Source organism: Nannospalax galili, unplaced genomic scaffold, assembly GCF_000622305.1.
Source record: "Nannospalax galili isolate Female #2095 unplaced genomic scaffold, S.galili_v1.0 scaffold1871, whole genome shotgun sequence".
NCBI classification, from domain to species: domain Eukaryota; kingdom Metazoa; phylum Chordata; class Mammalia; order Rodentia; family Spalacidae; genus Nannospalax; species Nannospalax galili.
Window position 1 is genome coordinate 759,681 of NW_008330293.1, and position 22,149 is coordinate 781,829.

General features: G+C 40.4%; 1 protein-coding gene across 1 annotated transcript in view; it reads left to right on the plus strand.

Moving 5' to 3' along the window:
* Positions 1-22,149, plus strand: part of Adam18 (ADAM metallopeptidase domain 18) — a 60,684-nt gene that overhangs the window by 34,707 nt on the left and 3,828 nt on the right. Inside the window, exons 11-18 of the mRNA XM_008843400.1 lie at positions 2,057-2,193; positions 4,701-4,884; positions 6,590-6,685; positions 8,068-8,266; positions 10,890-10,995; positions 12,773-12,962; positions 15,266-15,346; positions 19,588-19,702. Of these exons, the coding sequence (XP_008841622.1) occupies positions 2,057-2,193; positions 4,701-4,884; positions 6,590-6,685; positions 8,068-8,266; positions 10,890-10,995; positions 12,773-12,962; positions 15,266-15,346; positions 19,588-19,702 (1,108 nt within the window). The remainder of the gene's footprint in view (positions 1-2,056; positions 2,194-4,700; positions 4,885-6,589; positions 6,686-8,067; positions 8,267-10,889; positions 10,996-12,772; positions 12,963-15,265; positions 15,347-19,587; positions 19,703-22,149) is intronic.

A 22,149-nucleotide genomic window follows, 5' to 3' on the forward strand; every position in this document is an offset into this window, starting at 1 on the left:
GTGTTATCTATAAACTGTTGTTTAATCAGGCTTTTTTTTTTTTTGGTCTTTTTGAAACAGGGTCTCCCTGTAGCCCCAGCTCTCCTGGAACTCACTATGTAGACCAAGCTGGCCTTGAACTCACAGAAATCTGCCTGTGTCTGCCTCCCGAGTGCTAGGACTACAGGCGTGTGCCACCAGTTTTTACGGGAGAGCAAGAGGTCCTCTTATTGTGACATCTTGGTAATGTCAGACTTTTGAGCTTTTCAAGAAAATTATTTTACCAGAAATCTGAGAAGGCTCCTGCCTGTGTGCACAAAGCAGGTTGTCCCCATACGTCTCCAGTCCGAGGCTAAGTTGTGGTGGTCTGTGGAGGCTGTTCTGTGTTGTAGTGCATCCAGTTTCCACCAGAATATCAAGGATCCTCTTTTAGGATGTGGTGTGTCTATTCATTCCTATCAATTCAGTGCCTGTCATTTCCTTGGATTCATATTAGGCCAGAGACAGGAGAAAATTACCCATGAATGTCCTTAGAAAGCCACATGCCAGTGACAATGTCCAGATCATGTAAATGTCATAGAACTGTACTCCCTTTCGTTGGTTGTGAGCACAGTGCCCAGCACCTTCCCCAGCAACAGAGAGAATGGCAGGAGCCTGCTCCTTCACCTGACACGGCATGCAGCCAGCAGCCTCTGGGGCTGCCCACTCTCACAGTGTTATGTAGATGCTCATTTCTCCAGTTCTTCCTTTCTGCACACACATATGCATGCATAAACACACATGCACACACGCATGTACACAGCGCACACCACAGTGCCTACCTTCCTACCTGATCTTCCGAACTTGCAGTGATGGTTTCAGTGCTGTGATTATTTTGACCAGTTTAACTTGAGAGCTGTTTTATTTTGAGGAATCCTCTTCTGCAGCATGGCTTTACACTGACAGTTTGTTTCCAGTTGGTCATTTATAGACGTACAAGGCCATGTCTTCTCTTATCTGGCATTGGGAGTTCAGTTCTGGTTCCTACATTTTACTACCAAACCAGATGCCATCAGATCAGATCTCAGTTCTGTGTCCTGCTCTGGCTTTAATTCCTTCCGATCCCAGCACCGGGGTTTTCGAACTCAGATAGTGCAGACATCAAGAAAGTGTACTTACTAGCTGTTTTTCTACAGTGTTAGATTTTTTCTGTGTTTTACATTACACACATGCCTGCACATACATGTAATCTTTTCTTTCTAACTATAAATTTCAATTGATATAAAAAATTAAGGATGTTATAGGAACTTGGCTTACAAGGGTTAGAGAACGGGTAAAACAGTTTTTATCAAAGTTCCTATATGAGCTGTGTCGGCACTATGCTCTACCTGTTGACCTGTAACTTTCCACCTACATCTCTTGCTTGTCAGCATCCCCGAGCTTCTTCTCGCTGCTTCTCCCTTCACTCTTACCACAGTTGTTTAGCTGGTGCTTTCCAAATATTTCCCATAGTCACAGTCCCGGATCATTTGAAAACTTAACATCTCAGCCTAAGAATCAGTTCCACCATTTCTGACTACCTTGCGTATAATTGCCCATTCGATCCTTTGACAAAACACTAAGCTTCCTCTACAGCATTTGTGGCAAACGGGCATCCGCGGGGGCGCTCCTGTGGACCCTCTCTATTACCTCTCTCCTTTTCTGTACGATACCCTCCAGCTGATCATAAAGTCCATTTCTTTCACACACACCTTTGTACCCCATCAGCAATGGGATGCTGACAGAAGTACACTGAAATGGTATGTCCTAATTGGAAGAATTGATTAAAATTAATGTGTTTACTTTGATTGCTTCAGAAATCTATACCTGTTCAAAACTACATGTAAAATCTGTGCATGCTACATTTTAAAGTAAAAAATGTTATAGTTTGCTTACTTTTCATACTGATTCAAGTGATATAATAGCATAGATTTGTATAGCCAAATAAATTATTTTAAAGTATGCCCAACACAAAAATTTTCTGGAAAAAATTTATTATTTTATTTATTTTTGCTTTATTCATATATAATGATCTTCTCTTCAATCTTCTTTATTTTAGTATCCAGAAGATATAGGTTTAGAGGGATTTTCAGTGATTATAACTCAGCTGATAAGTGTTAACATGGGACTGACATATGATGATGTCAGGAGATGTTCCTGTTCCAGAGCTACATGCGTGATGCAGCTGGAAGCCCTGTAAGACAATTTCATAAGTAATTTTGTATGTGCTCCTCCAAGATTATTTCTATAGTGTGATAAATTTTGGAAACTTGCTTTCCATGTCATAAGTTGAAAGATATGTTATGCTTGAAGAGATATCATTTAAAATATTTTCCGTGGACTGGAGCATTGGCTCAGCAGTTAAGAGCACTAGCTGCTCTTGCAGAGGACCCGGGTTTGGATCCCAGCACCCACATGGTGATTAACAATTGTTTGTAACTCCAGTTCCATGGTATCTGATGCCCTCTTCTGACCTCTGTGGGCACTGCATGACATGGCATAATGTAGGCATAACACTCATATACATAAAAGAAAAATAAGTTTTATAAAATAAAAGTTTCCATGTGATGCATGAGTTTAAAAGTGCTATATATTATCAGGATAATTTCCTTTAGAGGAATCAGAGGAACAGAGTTAATATTGAGAAAACCATGAAGTATCCTCTGAGTGTTGAGACACTACAGATGCTGTGTTATTGAGGTCTTTGGTGCTTGGTGACACCCTTAATAATAACATACGGTACAGGCAGTTTGGGCAGTATTTTGAGAAAAAGTAAGAAGAGGAAGGCTTTGAAGACAGGAACATGCCTCAATTTGCAGGTATTATGATTCCTCAACTGGAAAAATCAACAGAAACAATACACAATTAGGATAATAATAAAAATGTCAACAAATGTACGAGAATGAATGAGTTTAGAAAACAAGAGCATGTTTGTAAGTTAAGTACAATCTAACTTTTTAAAAGAATTCGGGGAGGGTCCGTGAGTAGACATAATGAAGAGATGATATTTGGAGCACCATGAACTGGCATTCATGGTGATAGGAGAAGTTTTATGGGTGGATGCTGCTGTGCACTGTGTGTGGAGACATGAAGGTGCTGCGCTCTGTCTGTGGAGGGATGGAAGCAAAGAGAGGAGGAGGAGACAGAAGACAGAATAGACTGCAGAGGATGGAGTCTCTGGCACACAAGCAGAACTCCTGGCTGTTGTTAAGACCAGATACGTGACCAGACCTAAGGGGTCTATGCAAAGAGGTCTGTGGTTTGACTGATGGGATGGAAAGATGAAGATAATTTTCTCTGATCAAAGAATGTCAATACTTTCATAGAAGGCGCAAAACAACTGTCTTAGGGGCTGAGAATTGAAAATGGGTTGGCAAGTGTGATAGAACTGTTGGGCATTTTGAAAACATTCTCAGAAGTTATGATAATGTGATTTCAATCAACATGATTGTATTTATTCAATTTAAGGTTCCAAATTGCATATGAAAAGAAAGGGCAGAATAATGTCCATGGGATTCAGAAAGAAGGTTCTAATGGGATCTATTTTCTCCACAGAGAACTAGATTTTGGGCTTTTTCCTTTCCAAAATTTTTGGAACTTTAAATGAGAAATAAGCAAAGTTTTTAAACGGTGTCTCACTATGTAGCCCAGGTTGACCTTGAACTTTTGATCCTCCTGCTTTAACTTCCTGAGTCCTGGGATTACAGGCATGGGCTACTACATCCTGCAAAATCTACTTATTTTGAGACAACTGTCCTGTCTAACTCACCTTACTCCATTGCCTTTAGCTCAGACTGGTAACCTTCCGTATAGCGAATGCTCATTGTACATATCCTTTCAATGCGTTTCTTGTCTATCAAAATTTTGTATCTATTCATATGTCTCTTCAAAGACATGATTGTCCATCAAGAACAGACCACATATGTGACAGTCCTTCCATAAATATATGTAGCCTAGGGATGTTACAGTCATCATCACTTCATGACAGTTGAACAACGGCTAAATCACTTAATATTGCAGTTCTTCGATTGGATCATCTTTGTTAAGTGATACATGACTATTTCCATCCATTCACATTAAGTCTGAGTCTTAGTCCATTTTCTGTTACAAATAACAGTATCACAATGCAGAGAGGATAAGTTTTACAGAAAAGAAGTTTATTTGAGTTCATGTTGTAGACCAAGGTCTAGATGGTCCAGCAGGCAGAGTTCTGAGGCTGTGCAAGTCATCACACGGCAAGAGGCCAGGTGTGCATGCATGTGTGTGTGTGCGCACGCATGTGCGTGTGTGTAGTGTGTGTGTGTGTGTGTGTGTGTGTGTGTGTGTGTGTGTTCTTTGGCCTCTCATTCTTCTGATAAACCATCATCTCATTGGATACGCTCTGGTCACATACCTGGTCTTAATCATCTCCCAAAGACTCTTCTAGACAGATTAAATTTCCACATTTGCTGCCTCATCCTAGGGATTTAACACCAACTTTAATTTTGTAGCATGCAATCACAGCAGTTTGTAAGAAATGCAGTACTGGGAATTAAATTTAAACAGTATTAAAATTCAAATTTAATTTTGACTGATTTTCTTCTGCTTAAAGCATTTTTTTAATTTGAGCCACCTTCTGGCTCATATGACTTATGAATGTCACATTGTTTAGATGTGGTTTTCGTGGCAAGATTTATTTACCTGAGGACTGTTTTTCACCGTAGGAGCTCCAGTGGTATAAGGACTTTTAGCAACTGTAGCGTGCAAGAGTACAAGTATTATGCTTCGAAATTTGAGGTGAAATGTCTTCATAACCTTTTAAATGTGCAACCATTACCTGAAAATCAATCAGTGTGTGGCAATGGGATTTTGGAACCTAATGAGGAATGTGACTGTGGTAATGGAACAGTAAGTAATAAATACTGAAGATTGATTACAGTTTTCACCATCTAATAAACACAAAACATTTGTCACATATATGTTGGACCCTGGTAACATCTCCAACTTACAGGGGATATGTCAGAGAATGGCCCCAGTCTCTCTATTCTATTGAAACGTCCATTGAATTTGGACCAAAAATTTTCCAAAAATTTTTGTAACTGCAAAAATGTCTAAATATTATAGTTTGATGTTTTTCATCATTATCAAAAATATCTGCAATTACAAGCTTTTCAGTGTTGCTTTTAACTTTTTTGATCGATTTTTATTTTTGTGTATTGTTTTGGCTGCATGTATGTAAGTGTACCCATGCCAGAGGCCAGAAGAGAGTGCTGGATTCCCTGGGACTGGAGTCATAGAAGGCTGTCAGCCACCATGTGTGTACTGAGAACCAAACTTAGGACCTCTGCAAGGGAGGCCAGTTCTTCTAACCACTGAGCCATCACTCACCCCCTAAATGTTTTTATAGTTACTCACTTCTAAATCCAGTGATACCTTGGATTATGATTCCATCAACCAAGTTTCCAAAGCACACTAGTTTCTGCTAGCGAGAGCCCATATTTAGTCTGTTATAAATCTGATTTAACCCTCCTCAATTTAAATAATACAAAGTATCTTCACAGTTCCTAGCCCGGGAATTGCATAAATTCTTTCCCCTATACATAAAAAGTGACCACCATGTTTATACATTGTTAAATCCCTACAAATAATCTTCTGCTCCAAAACTAAAACCTGTATGTCTGAATCTCTGTGTGTGTATGTATGTATGTATGTTCATGTGTCCATGTGTGTCTTTGTGTGTCTGTGTGCCCGTGTCTTTGCGTTTGTCTCTGTGTGTGTCTGTGTGTTCATATTCTTACATGGTTTCCAAATACATGGATTTCCCAAAGCTATCTTTTTAAATTTTTATTTTATGTGCATTAGTATTATGCCTGTCTGTCTGTCTTTAAGTTCACCATGTTGTGCAGTGCCTCAGAGGACAGAAGAGGGTGTCAGATCCCCTGGAACTAGAGTTATGGCTGGTTGTTAGCCACCATGTGGGTGCTGGGACTTGAACCCAGGTCTTCTGCAAACAGCCAGTGCTCTTACCCTCTGAGCCATTTCTCCAGGCCTCCCAAAGCTATCTGACTTTCCTGGTAAGCAACACTGAATCCCCCTTGCATTCTTCTGTCATTAGATATGGTGCTGTCTCCTTGACAAAACGCTTCCTATTTTTAATGAAAGACAGAATGAAACAATACACTCTATGGCTGTCTCTGTGAATAGTTCTACCCATATAAACAAGATAGACATTTTTAAGAGGCAGAGTTTCAATGTGCAGCCCTTTCTTAAACTCATGGTCCTCCTACCTGGACCCCTTGAGTGTTGATCTAGAGGTCAAATGCCCAGGTCTGGTGCAGACTGACGTTTACAGAGCACACCACCAGTGCCCTATGAGCAGGGCCTCCACATTCACTGCTGCTGAAGAATGCTTTCTCTCTAGTACCAGAGGTTTGCTGCTGAGTGGCTGCTGGGTCTCGGTACTGTTTACAACCATTGTCAAGTTGAACTCTGAGGCTTTGAGAACTCCTATTCAGCTCTCAGAATCAGCCTGATCAGCTGCAGGACAGATGAGAGGTGGGGAGATTGTTTGTAAGTGGCTGAGCTGGAATCTATTTCTTCTTTTGAAATTCAGGAGTGCCAATTTAAAGAATGCTGCGACTATGAGACATGCAGACTGAAAGGCTCAGCCAGATGTGGGTCTGGACCGTGCTGTACCTCCAGTTGTGAAGTAGGTGGCTGGTGTTAGCAGAGGGAAGTTGAGCTGTGAGAGTAGAAGGCTGGATTAACTAAACCAGTACAGAGCTGGTAAAAAGAATCTGATTTGGTGAAATGATGCATATGCACGTAAACGTAAGTCTCCAAAGAGAATTACTGTGAAATAAAGACATCTCAGATTAGCACTTAGTGTTCTGTGGTGTTGAAACCACAAAGTGTACCATCTCGAAAATGATCAAACAGGAGAAATTGATATGTTACCATATCAGTGCTGCTAATAGATAAATTGCAAGGTCTGAGACATGGTAACTGAGGAACTGTGAAGTGCGAAGTGCACTGTGCTGCTAAGCTCTTCGGTTACTATTTACGTAGGAAAGCCTTCGTTTCTCATGAACTTTTCTACATTTAAAATGTTAATTACTGTGTGTATGTGAGTTGCCATGTGTGTGCACAGCACATCAGCGTCCTCCTTCTACTGCTGGTTCAGGGATCGACCTGAAATCACGCTTGGCCGGCGGCCCCTCACCAGCTGAGCTGTCTCGCCAGCAGCTCACCGGTTTGTGAGATTTATTTCCAGGGTACGAAATTCTAACTCAAAAGAGATTCTTTTCCTTTCATTACTTTTAGGATACTACCTCATTTATTACTTATACTTATTTTATTAAATATTAATTCAATCAGGGGATTAGAAAGACAGATTTCAACACACATGTTAGGTCAACATTTGGACACTGTAACTTCATATAGATGGCAAAAGATGACAAGCTTGTTCGGCCAGCCACAAAAATTTAGTAGTTAACTTGACTATCTGAACTGTGCAGAGAAACCTTTGTGTTTTCAAAATAATAAATATTGGTGGTTATAAGCATTAACACATCATTACCATGAATTACTCTAAGGGCTTTTCCATTGACTCTGTTAAATACTTCAAGAATTATGAGAATGTAATCCTTATCCCCAGTTTACAAATGGAAAACAGATACTTTATAGATCTCCTACACAGTAAGCTGGAACGAGTCCAAGCTGAGGCCACGTCAAGACCAGGTAGCCTGGCTCCTGGGTCTTTCCAGTAACAGAGGTGGAAGCTGTGGTTTAATCTGTGTGTCCTCCTTCCACATGCTGGTGGAGGTAGAAGGTGCCACTGTACAACACAGGGCATGGCGGGGTCGGGGGCTGCAACCCTGCTGCTGTCAGAAGGTCCATGCAGCCTTCTCTGACAGCCCAACAGTTACCCTTCTCTGAGCTCCCCAGTGGGGACGCTACCTAATCTTTCTTTTGGAGAACTCTTAGCTGTCATTCATCACATAGTCATAATCGGGCATGTTTTATTTGCCGTGTGCTTTGGTAACTAGCTATTGAGACAGTCACAGACCAGGGCCTTTTTTCTTTTCCTAGCTATCAGCCGCAGGCACTCCTTGTAGGAAGATTACTGACCCAGAGTGTGACTTCACAGAATACTGTGACGGAAACTCTAGCCACTGTGTTCCAGACACGTTTGCAATCAATGGCCATGTGTGCAGGTTGGGATCTGCATATTGTTACAATGGACAGTGCCAAGTTGTTGATGACCAGTGTGCCCATTTATTTGGAAAAGGTATTGCTTTCTTTGTATTTGTGCTAAATTGAGGTTGCTGCATGGGCTATATGCTTAGAGCCTATAAATTATATAAAAACTGTGACTAGCAAATCAGGAGATCCTAAAGTCTTAATTCCCTTTTCTTCAGGTCATTCATGATCTAATGCTGATAACGTGAACTCACAAAGCTTAGAGTGAATTTCATCCAGATGTAAGCATTTCCTCACTGAGGAACTGCTTAGTAGCTGCTAAGATCATGGTAGTCATAGTTACCTGGTTTTTGGCAGGTTTTGTTCATTTGCTTTGAAACCGGCTCATTATGTAGCCCAGGAAGACCTTGAATTCATCCTTCTGCCTTGGCCTCCTGAGCACTGAGATTACAGACGGGCACATTGCACCTGGCTGAATTTCTTGTTCATTTTTTTTCCCCAGAGATATTTTTAGAGAAATCCAAATAAGACTCGTGCACGCATGCTTATGTTTTTGGTGCATCCCAATATGATGGTTTTATTTGTACAGGGATTAAAATAATTTGAATACATCAGAAATTTATAGTGAAATATTGGAAATCAGAGTGTTGGGTTCTGGAAAGGAGCTGACAGGAAATGACTCTTCAGACTGATTTTCATTAGCAGAGAGCCTCCTGACTGTGTGGGCCATAACTGGGCCTCCAGGTAGGACCTTCATGGACCCATATCATGGATTAGGATCTAGAAAGGACAGAGCTTTGTGTCAGAGACAACATAACAGGACCTTAAGTGAAAAGGAGGCTTTCCTTTAAGATGTGGAGGGGAGCTACTTTGAGAGATCAGAGAGTGAGCATAATAGAAGCAGCAAGAGAAAGAGCTGCTGTAGACCACGTGTTGGGGGCCTGAAGGGGGAGGGAGCTGCCTTTTAAACGTCCCCTGAACAAAGGGGACATTTTCCACACAAGGAGCCAGGTGCTGGGTAGAACCATACGCCTCTGTTGCAGCTTCGAGATGGAGGGGCTGTGAGGCCACAGCCTGGTGCCCCCCCCTTTGTCCATACTGTCATCTCTCTCTCTCCTAACCCTACCCTAGCCAAGACATTTTGTTTGGATGCAGGAAACTCTAAGTTGTGTCAATTCAATGTATGTTTCCTCAACAAGAATTTGCATAAGATCTTGCTAAATCCACTGTGTCAGTCAAACTTGACCATGGTAATCATTTGAAATAACCATGCCAACTCAGTGTTACAAAAGCAAGCTTTGATTTCCATGTCCAAAACTCTGCGTGTTAACTGCATGCAGTTCATCTCTGCTGTGTTCTTCACACGGCTGGGGTTTGAATCCAGAATATGGTCCTCAGTTTATTTCACAGTTTTGTTTTGCTTTGCTTTTTTATTCTGGGAACCCAGGATAAGGGGCAGAGATTGAGCAGATCATGTTTCCCCATAAAGATCACCGTGGTACAAGACTTAAGCCAAGGTATGTAAGAAATTTTAAGGCTCGCGGTTCAGCATGTCTGCCGATACTCTGCTGCCCAAACTCAAGGTCAATGCACCAGAAATGTACTTCACTCTTTCCTGCGACTTATTGTCCTCTAAGTCTAGCTTATCCCTTTTGTGAGTATCTGTGCTACCTGGTCAAATACAGCCAGGAGTGAGCAGTGCACTTGTTGATCTTGGCTAAGATGACACATTCATCAAAGCCATTGTCTTCTTTGTTGTCATAATTTTTAGTGAGCGTACGAAACAATGGGTTTCAGTATGACGTTTTCTATAGTCTATAAAATTATAGACACATATATAACTGTGCCTTGCTCTCCCCCACCTCGTCCCTGTCCCTTCTCGTGCTTCTCCCCCTCCTAATTAGTCATTCTGTTTTCATATTGTGTATGTGACTAAGACATCAGGTTCAGACAGCTGTGTCTCCATCAGCCTCTGATAACGGTTTTTTCACCGCCTTGCTGGCTCCAAAGCTGAAGCCACAGGACTAAGCCCATTTGATTAGTCATGTTCCACCTTCAGGCTTAATGCAACGATGTAGCCCTCAGGTCTCCAAGATTTAGGTCTGCAGTGTAGCTGTTCAGTGTTCCACTTTGTCTTCTCTGTGATACTCAGCCTGAGAGATGAGTCTTCAGTTCAAATATTGCTGATCCCCATCAGAGGAGAACGGATAATACAGTGCAGTATGTGGTAGCTGCAAAGGTTTCAGCTCATGAGACATGCTTTAAATTTCTATGTCATCAGAAAAACAAGTTACCAGGTAAAGCCCAGCACTCATTGAACTAGGAAGTAGCTGTAGCTCAGAGAAGGGCTACCGATTATTATTGTTATTATTATTATTATTATTATTATTATTATTATCATTATTATTATTGTGTGTGTGTGTGTAAGACAACACATACCTATAAATGCCAACACATGGGAGGCCAGAGCAGGAGAGTCTCAAGGCCAAAGCCAGCGTGAGCGATACAGCATACCTTGTGCCGAAACAAAGAAATAAGTAAATACAACAGTGTAGTCTACTGCAATAGGTATAATCCTCTTCCGTGTTGTGTTCTGGCACTGACAGGCTACACACGGAAACCAAAGCACATGATGTTTTGAAAGTTTCATTAGCGAAGAACGAGTAATTAGCGTTAAGGATGATAACCCAATGACATATTTGCATTTTAAGGTGCTCAAGGCGCTTCCTACGCCTGTTTTGAAGAAGTTAATTCTCTACATGAGAGGTCTGGAAATTGTGGTTTTAAAAATTCACAACCATTACCTTGTGGACAAAAGTACGTATATATATAGAAAGCGATTCTTCTCTGAGTCACGTTTCTTGTCAAGTGACATATGCTGAATAATAATGACTGGCAAGTTGTATGCTAGGAAAATATTTTCAAATGTGTGCACGTGCGCGCGCACACACACACGCATGCACGCACACGCACACACGCACGCACACGCACGCACACGCGCACACATACGCACAGGCACATGCACACACGCGCGCACACACATGCACACACGTGCACACGCGCGCGCACACACACACGCATGCACGCACACGCACACACACGCACACGCACGCACACGCGCACACATACACGCATGCACACGCACAGGCACACGCACACACGCGCGCACACACACATGCACACACGTGCGCACATACGCGCACACACACACGCATGCACGCACACGCACACACGCACACGCACACACATACACGCATGCACACGCACAGGCACACGCACACACGCGCGCACATGCACACACGCACACACGCACACGCACACGCGCGCACACACACACAAGTAATTCAAAGTTTTCACTTTCCTTCTTATCCTTCCTGTCGAAGGCTGGTGCTTTCGGAGAGGTAATGAATCCAAGCCACTGACAATCAGTCCCCTCTGCACTGAGAATGAATGAAAACTGAGTTTCTGTTCAAGTCCATCATTGACATAACCCTAAAGCAAGTATTTTAATTTTGAAGGCATAAGGTTGTTGACGGGATAATATTTTTATTCTGTTTTGTTGTTTCTCAGAAACTGCTATCTGAAGCTACAAAGTACATTTCAAAAGCTCAATTCAGACAACTGGAATAGAATCTCATTCCATACCACATGATAACAGTAAAACAAGCCATATTTTAAGATGAGGGGATTATCTTGTAACAAGTGCTATCTAAATTTCACTGGCGTTTTTAAAGAGTCACAAGACACCTGGACGACAACTCAGTCAGTAACGTGCCTGCCTGAGCTCAGTCCACAGAATCCATGTAAAAGAACAGTGCTGGGGAGCTGGGGACAGACAGACCCCTGGAGCTCACTGACCAGCCAGCCTAGCCTACTTGGTAGGCTTGAGGTCATGGAGAGACCCCGTCACAAAAAGAACTCAATAGCACTTGTGGACTGACATCCAAGGTTGTCTTCTGGCCTCCATGTGCATGTACACATGTGCATCTACACACGCATGAACACAGAACCACACAAATTAAAATAAAAATGAAACTAGTTACAGAAATTTCTGAAGTTCTCAAGTGACCAATAAAATGTACTGGAAAAATCTGTGTGATGGAAGAAATTTGGAATTCAAATGAAAATCTGCACACAGTACAGAAACAGATGGGGTGGAGATCCTGGGAGGAAGGGGAGGCATCATGAGAAGTCGTCAGGCACACGATCACGAGATGCAGAGACATAAGTGCGGGGAGTCACTATGGGAAATATCAAGTAGCAGGTCACCAGATTGGCCAGACTACACCACAGTCAGTGTAAGTGACACAGTTCTTCAGAATAATGCAGAAAAAGGTGAAGAGGCCCTTAAGATAGCCCGAGGCCACAAAGCTGCGTTCTACAGTAGAAAATGAAGTCGTGTGTATATCCAAGCATTTGAACTCTGCTCCCAGTGCTCGTAAGCTGTTTGCATTTATAACATCATAAACAATGTTTTCATCCTGTTGTTTTCCTGGCTTTACACCGCTAACCAAAGATGATTTCATATACTCAGTACTAAACTTGCATTACTAAACAGTACAATGGTAACGAATTTCCTACTTTCCATTCCCAGGGATGTTCTCTGTGGAAAATTAGCTTGTGTTCAGCCACATAGAAATCATTACAAAAGTGCTGCTCATTCTGCAGCGCACTCCTATGTCTATGACAGTGTGTGTCTGTCCATACCTCCTGGGTCATCTGTGAGAGCAGATGGACAAGATAATGCCTACGTCGCTGATGGCACTGCATGTGGACCGCAGATGGTAACGGACTGATGACCTCTACTCAGCTGTGTTAATTTATGTTAATCCATATGACTATCACAATCTGACTATGGTACATCTGTTAATCTCCCATATGCTGCTAAATGGCGGTTAAAGGAAGCCCATTACCCAGTAGTATCACCTCTCCAGTCCCCTATGTGCACGTGTCCACTAACTACCAAGTCCTATTGTTTTTAGATCTTGCATTCTAATAGCTTCAAATAGTGAAATTCTGAGTTTTCATTTTGCCTTGCTTCACTGCAAGATGTAAGCACATGAGTTAGATCATCTGCTCACGTTTCTGATCAAAATATAACTGTTGAAAGCTTCAAAGAGCCAAACAAGAACACTGTGCTGCGACAGTAAGGTTAGGATTGCTGTGCAAACCAAGTACACACGTGTATGTCTGGGTCCTAGGAAAGTAGGGTTAGGACTGCTGTACAAACCAAGTACACACGTGTATGTCTGGGTCCTAGGAAAGTAGGGTTAGGACTGCTGTACAAACCAAGTACACACGTGTATGTCTGGGTCCTAGGAAAGTAGGGTTAGGACTGCTGTACAAACCAAGTACACACGTGTATGTCTGGGTCCTAGGAAAGTAGGGTTAGGACTGCTGTACAAACCAAGTACACATGTGTATGTCCATGTGCCAGGAACATAGGGTTAAGATTGCAGTACAGACCAAGTACACATGTGTTATGTCTGTGTGCATGTGTCCATGTGTCTGTGTGTGTATATCTGTGTATGAGTCTGTGTGTGTATATGTGTATATGTCTGTATGTGTCCCTGTGTCTGTGTGTCTATGTGTCTGTCTGTATGTCTGTGTATGTGTATCTGTGTTTGTGTGACTGTGTCTGTGTACATGTGTCTGTGTATGTATGTCTGTGAATGTCTCTGTGTGTATGTGTTGCACATATGTGCAATTTTACTCATGGAGTCCTTACATAAAGAAAGGACTGAAGACGTTCAGAGTTAGTTTGTCAGTAGGGGAACAGTCTCTCCTGTCTTCTTGGATGAAATTATTTCTAAGTAATTTTTGAACTATTACAAATAGAATATTTAAAAATATTCTTTGAGGGTGTTCATTCTTAGTTGATTATATCAGGGCTGTGTATGTTGTTTGTGATTTTTATGTGTTTACCATGTATATCTGTGTATAATTTGTAAGTTTGTGTGTGTTTACATGTGTTTATGTGTGTAGTTTGTAGGTTTGTGTGCATTTGCATGTGTATCTGAGTACAGACTGTGTGTTTATGAGTGTGTCTGAATGTAGTCTGTAAGTTTGTGTGTGTGTTTGCATGTTTATCTGTATGTAGTACGTTTGTGTGTGTTTGCATGTGTGTCTGTGTATAGTCTGTGAGTTTGTGTGTGTTTTCATGTGTGTCTGTGTGTAGTCTGTAAGTTTCTCTGTATTGAAGATGATCTATATTTGAAATCATGTCATCTGCAAACAGAATTTTACTACTTCCTTTAAAACTTAAATGTCTTTTATTTATTCTTGCCTAATTTTTCTAGCTAGAATATTTAATATTATGTTGAATATAATAAATATTAAATATAGGGATCAAAGGAGAGCTGGCATATTCAATTTATGATTTGTTTATTTGCTGTATGGTAATAATTTTGAACAAATAATTGTAAAGAGCTCTTTTTCATTCTTATTTGACAACTTTATATTGTGAATTACTTAGTTATACTTTGTGCCAACATTTTTGAAGAAAGAAAATAAGCTATAAAGCCAATTAAAGCAGGAAAGTTAAATGAGACCAAAATGTCACATATTCAGATTACCAATTACAATTTGATTGCACACCTTGGCATGACATGGTTTAACAATGGATAAAAAAAATGGAGTTAGAATGTTTCTTTTGCCAAATTATTCTGATAATACTATAACAAAAAATTTAACTGATTTATGGATTATATTTGAAACCCAAGCGAAATTGCATTCTACTTTTAAGGAGGCAACGTTTTAAAAATGAATCAATTTCTCATAACAAATGTTTAGTGTAGAAAATTCTGGTGAAAATTTCAGTCAGTCTCAGCTATAGGAATCAAAATGGACAGTGACACCATCACACGGTCATACAACTCAGACACAAGCAGACACTCATGGGTGTATTTCTGAGACCATTGCCGTGAGGAGGGTTACATTGGAAGCCTGAGTATTTGCATCTGAATCAAACTAAAATGGGCAAGAAGTCCTTCATCTTGAACATCATTTATGGATATGTAACAAATAATGACTTCTTTTCATTTTATATGAAATCTGTGACTGTGAAATATTCTACGTTTAATTTCAGTATTGTATAAACAAAACCTGCAAAGAAGTTCATTTGATTAGACATGACTGTAACGCCACTAAAAAATGCAGAGGGAATGGGGTGAGTGACTTTTCTACTTCACTTCATGAGGCTGTCATGGGGAACTCAAAACGAACGTTCTGTTTTGGAGAATTGATACTCTCGGCTATTTTTAAATGGCCCTGTCTGTCTATGGCAAGAGGATTAATATAGAGGCGATCAGATGACCTAATCTAATGCCATATCGTGAACTGCACTCTTTAAACACAAATGCCATTTGACTCATGTTAAGAACGTATTTCATTTGTTCTCAATTGTTTATATGAATCTAGTAATGTAACTTTTCTGTTGTTTAGACATTGCATTCTATTTTCTTTAAATTTACAGGCTTTTTGTTTTATTTTGTTTCCTGATCTTTTTGCAACAGGGTCGCCCTGTAGCCCCACCTGGCCTGGAATCGGCTATGTAGGTCAGGCTGGCCTTGATCTCACAGAGATCTACCTGCCTCTGCCTCCACAGTGCTGGGATTAAAGGTGTGCACCACCATACCTGGCTCAAATTTACATATTTTGGGGGGGTGGGGGTTATTATTTTCCCCAAAAGAAATTGATATGTAATATGGCCAACAGTAAATTAATAAACTCAGACTTATTCAAATGTATTGGTGTTCTGTTTAGTAAGTTTTAAGCTTTTAGATTTGGACTGTGTGAGACACCAACACCTTGTCATTAATCCCAGAAGTGCTGGACACACAGAAGCCTCCTGCTCTGGTTTTACGTTTTACTTTCTGTGGTTACAACTGTTGTCCTGACTTTTTATCTTTTGCTAACTTTTCTGTCTTAATCCTTCACTCTAAATATTTTACAAAAGTGACGTTATGTATTGTTAAATTCTTGATACTTTGTTTTATTGGTTGCAACTTTGTTGCTTAATAGAACACTGCTTATTCAATTATTTTACCATTTTGGATTGTCACCTCATAAAACTTTTCTATTTGTGTTTATTATGATTTCTCTATGTGTATTGTGTTTCCAGTAAAAAAAAAAGTTTTAAAGGAAAACTAAATTATTTGAACTTCCACCCACATTTTTGTTACTGTAGTTTTATGTTCATCTTGACCACATTCATTCCTCTTTGTTCTTCAGCAAAGACCTTCGGTTGTTGTAGGTCTTTCCCTTTAAATGCCTTCTTCAGTTTGACAACTTTGTTTACGCACATCCATTGAACACCTTACTTGGGGTTATGATTAGGCTTGTGCTGAATATGTAAGCCAAGTTGGTAAGAGCCGCCCTCTTAACAATATCCCATGAACATGCAATATCTCTTCATTTCTACAGAGTTTCAAATTTTGTTTAATCAGATTTTTACAGTTATTTAATATGTCACACACATAAATTAGTCCATGTGCAAATACGTATGCCATTTGTGCCAGTATAAATGGTATTATATTTTAAATTTCAGATTCTTACTGTTCAATGTTGTAAGCAGTTCACTTAGTAATATTATGTATATTAGGCTTGTGTCAGGCAACCTTGAATCGCGTGTTCTTTCTTTCTCCTTATTGAATGAACGCTTTGTTTTATCTTCTTGCCTTCTTTCATGAGCTAGGATCTCTAGTAAGGAGTGGTGGAAGGGGACTTGTATGGGACTACAGGATGGCTGCCGGGTCCTCAGGGTCAGCATCAGCAGCGGGCAGTTTTGTTTGGTTGTGTTTTCATGGGTGGTTTTTCTCCTTATGAGGAATTTACTGACTAATCCTGATTCGTTAAGAACTCTTATTATATGTGGTGCTATATTTATCAAATTATTTATCTCCTTTCATTCACATAGTCACATAATTAGTTTACTGGTATTATGGGTTGCGTTCATTTGTTTTTTAATGCGCAACCTGTTTTGACTATCCTAAAGAAATGCCATTTGACTGTGAACTGTTGAGTTTAATTTGCTAAGATTTTTGTAGATTTCCTCACTCTGTTTGGAGTAATATTGGAGCAAACTTCTCCTTTGTTATAATGTGTTGTCTGGCCTGAGAACTAGGGTAATGCTGGCCTAAGAGGATGAATTTGTGGAGTTTCCCTCTCCTATTTCTGCAGAGATTCTAGATGAATCAGTATGGCTTTTCCTCTTAAATATTTGATCTGGAGTAACAAGAGAATAAATCTGCTCTGGGTGCTCCCTATTTCAGAAATGATTGTGATGGTGTCTCATTCACAGTGCAGGGACTCTCTACCTGCATTATCTGTTTATGTGAGTTTTTATGGGATTTCTTTTCTCTCAAAGAATTAGTCCATTTTTCCTAGGAATCAATTTTGTTTGTTGGTTGCTTTTTTGAGACAGGCTTTCCCATCTGGCCTGGAATCCACTCTGCAGACCAGGTTGGCCTAGATCTCACAAAGATCCACCTGCCTCCACCTGATGAGTCCTGGGATCAAAGGCATGCTCCGCCATACCTGCCTGGCAATCATTTTTGAACATGAAATGCTTCATAAAATTTGTCTATTACCCTTTAATGCCCCACACTGATGGCATTTCTTTCACTTCTATTGTTAGTGATCTTGAGACTCTCTCTCTCTCTCTCTCTCTCTCTCTCTCTCTCTCTCTCTCTCACACACACACACACACACACACACACACACCCACACAAACACTCTTTTGACTGACTAAAGGCTAATCATGTTCATTTACTTTTGGTTTTTTGAGACAGGGCCTCATTATGTAGCCCTAACTGGCCTTGAACTTAGCTGACGCTGCCCTCAAACGCGTAGTCTTCCTGACTCGGCCTCCCAAGCACTGGGATGACAGGTGTCGACCACCTTGCCGAGAACAAGCACATTAGTACCTGGTAGTTATTGAATGCTTGTGCCAGGCCACGATCACAATGATTTCAGGGAGAAACTAAAGCAAAGCTCAGTGATTTGATTCAGTTCACATGGAAGGTGAGACTTGGAACCACACAACCAGACTCTATATTTTAATCTATAACTGTCCACTTTGCATTATATATATCTTTAGGTTATGTTCTCAAATAAATGTGAATTTATAAATGTCACATTTTATATATAAAACTCAACATATACAAATTAATATATTTTGTTAATAATTTTTTGTTTTCCATTTACATATTATTATATTAGTTTTACTATGACTTTTCAGTCCTTTGCTCTTCCTTATTTTTTAGAATAGTTTAAGAATCATAAAATTAACTTTTCTAATTTGTCAGTCTTTTCATTTTATGTCATACTAAATTTAATTACTAATTCTTTTAAGCTCTAACATATACTTGCTTTTCTTCTTTTTATTAGCATCTTAATATAAAACTATTTACAGTTTAAAATGCAACTGTATAACATTCTAATACTACAAAGTTGTTTTCCTGGCTTCTGCTCAACCTGTAACACAAATACTGAAAAGAACTCAGCTACATATAGAGAGTGATCTAGGGTAAAGAAAAAGAAGGCATGCGCAATAATTGATAATATAACAGGAAAATGTGTATTATCAAATTGTGCTCTCCTACTCAGGTCAGCAACCCTAAACTATGCACAACTTTAGTCTGTGACTACATTCCTGTGGCTGATCTCGGATAGTCCATGAACGATGACTTGTTAGTACACAGTTTCAACTTTATGGAAAGGAGTGACTCACCACAGAAACATACATATCTACTTGCATCTTTCCTGGCTCATGAAAACAGACCAGTTGACTACCTTCCTTGTCTGGGTGGGGAGCCGGTAGTGACATTTTGCAAATAAACTGCTGTACTCACGTGGTGATGTAATGTGGCCTCTGAAGTAGCTGCTCTTATAACCGTCACCTAACTGTTCAGTTAGCTACAGTATAGCCTGTACTAATTTGAAGGGTAGTGGCTTCAGGAAAATTTTCAAACTAACTTGAAGTGATTTCTTAGTTTGCTCACAATGATAGAATCTCATGGACATGGGTTATCTATCTTTCATGGTTTTGGTATTGGTGAATTTTTAAAGTTACATAATGATTTGTGTACTATTGAGTCATGACTGGAATTTTTTTCCAGCATCTGAAAACGCTGTTCCCCAATGCAGAGGAAATATAGCATGACATCAAATATTCTGTTCTGTTACAGTAAACAATACAGAAAGTTTTTCTTTTATTTACTCAAAGTAACCAGTGTCCTCCATGCGCTTTCAGTCTATTGTGATGATCTTTCATTTTAGTACTTTGCTTGCCCATTTCTCAGACTGTATAGTCATAAAACTCTTAAGAAAAAATATTTTATGTGATTCAGTCATTTATATCAGATTAAATATTAAGACAATTCAAAGACTGCATCTTTTCTGTTTTAGATCTGTAATAACTTTGGTAACTGCCAGTGCTTTCCGGACTATAGCCCTCCAGACTGTGAACTGCAGATGGGATCACCAGGGGGCAGTGTTGATGACGGAAATGTCCTGAGGGCCGGTCAGTACAGTTAAACTCATAAAGCAAGAGAGAATGTTGTGTTCTACAGACCTAATTAAAGCCATCTTAAAGACATCGGGTCTTTCATGACTGAATTCAGAGTTACTGTGAATGAATTAAGGTTGTACAATATTGGTAATCAGATTTTCTCGAGATCGTCAACACATATTTATACTTTGTCCTGCTCCTCTGAGTAAAGGCCACAGCACCAGTCCCCCTATGAACATGTTAGCAGGTGTTTCGAGAAGCAATAAAATTGAGGTTCATATTTGAGAAAATCTAAGCAATAACATAGAAGTTTGATAGTGAAGTAAATTATTCAGTAAGCAATAGTGCTAATCTTAATGAACTGAAGTAGACACGGAAATGGCTGATGAGCAAATTGCCCCATAATATCAAGTATCTGAAAATAACAATGAATAAAACATGATCGTCAATTAACGTTTAATGCCAAAATGTTTGAGGATGCTGTACAAATTTGTATAAAAGAATCAGAGGATGCGCAGAGCGTGAATATCATCTATTTAATTTTGTACAGTGAGAGCTAGGTGCGATGGCGCGTGCTGTACCCTAAGCACATGGGAGACGGCAGGAGGCTTGCCTAAAGTTCAAGGATACAGTAAGAAACCCTATCTCAAATAAGAAAATAATAGTTTTGTACAGCCAGCATTAAGGTTATCTAGGACAAATTCATGTGAAGGTGTCACTGAGCATTTGACGAAGCTGTTTCCAATTCTTTCGTGACATGAGGGATTCATGGTCCATACTTTAAAGTGAGTTGATCACAGTAACACATGGGATGCTAAAAGTCTGCACTGTGAGATCAGAGCCCTGGTGCAACTTCAGAAAGCCATGGTGGTTTAGAAACATAGCCTCTGAGATGAGTACTAGTCCTTTAAAAAGACAATGAAAATGAGAAGTGAAAGTGGGGGTGATGGCTCACAGCTGCAATCCTGGCACTTGAAGGAGAGATGGAGGAAGTTTGCTGCAAGTCTGAGGCCACCCCGGACTACAGTATGAAACGTGATCAGCAAATCAAACAAAAAGCCAAACAACGCAGAAAAATGAATGCTTGTTTTCTGTCACGACAGACTAATAACAGAAACTTGTGTGAGATATTTGTCAACAGAGGAAGGACAGTGGCCCTTGAGAAAGGACTAGGCAGCTTAAGACAGTATCAACTGTCCACTGTACATGACGGACGATTCAGAGGAAAGGAAGAAAGGGAAGAGAATTACAAGCACTTTGAAAATTCAAAGACACGCAGTGCTTGATTCATGGAAGCTGTTGGGTATAGCTGCGTGTGAGTCTAGCCCCCTCCTCCTCTGGGCTGTGGCTATCTCCTTTCACCCAGTCTAGCCACATGGTAATTCAACTGGGCAAAAGCAATATGTAAAACGCATTCATCTTCCTGCTGCAGACTCAGGGAAGGGCCGAGAGATAGCAAGGGTGATTCAAGTGTTTGGAACACTGTCTGCTACACATGATGTAACCTTGTGACACTGAAATAGGAGGAATTTACCAGGCAGTGCCATTTGGAAATTAAGACTTTCAAATCTACTTGTGTATAAAGAGGACTTGAGAATGAACAGCCAGCTGCTCCTCAGACACTCCTTCTGCGTCACTGTGCTGTCAGAACGGAGTGCAGTCTGGGACCACAGACCTTCCAAGATTTTGCTGACTGTTGAGAACACTCCTGTGAATCTTCCTGATACTGATGACTTTCCTCACAGTACTGGAGCGGTGTTTTCCTCCCAAGCCTTGGCTCTGTGCTAGAACCAGTCAAGGAATTACGATGGTCCAGACTGGCGCTGCAGCAGAGGAAGTCATCGCGAAGACACTGATGCCTGTGCCACAACTTCTGCCTTTGAACAATGTCAAATGGAAAAGAAGGGAGCTGAGCAAACTGCAAGAGTCCCAGGCAGCTCCACTGGGCAGGATTCTGGAAGGTCCTGCCATTGAACCAGGTGACAGCTCCAGACGAAACTGAGGACCAGACGTGGAGTGCTGCAGCTCTGACCTTCAGTAGCTTCTAATAATAAAAATGTTTGAAAGTGAAAAATAAAATCATTTAAAAACAGATGCTTATAATGGCATAAAGTGCGACGGACCAGCCCAGACCGGGGCAGTTCAGTCCGACGGGAACAGGGTCGTCGAGAGGGTGGACAAGGAGTCGGCGAATGACAAACAGACACAAAGGAGCTTGATGAAAGTCTGAGTGTATTTTTGCAGCTGCAAGATTTGAAATATATACAGCAAAGATTGCAAAAGTTCATCATCAGCATGACTGTTCTGTAATTAGTCACCTTCTAAGATTTTCAGTAAAAGTAAAACAATTTTTCCAACCTTCATATATAGCCAAAACACATTTCTCTATCTTATCAACCTGGTACTAGTCAGCAAACTCCTGCTTTATGATACTATGGTTTCTACTACCAGTTTTTATT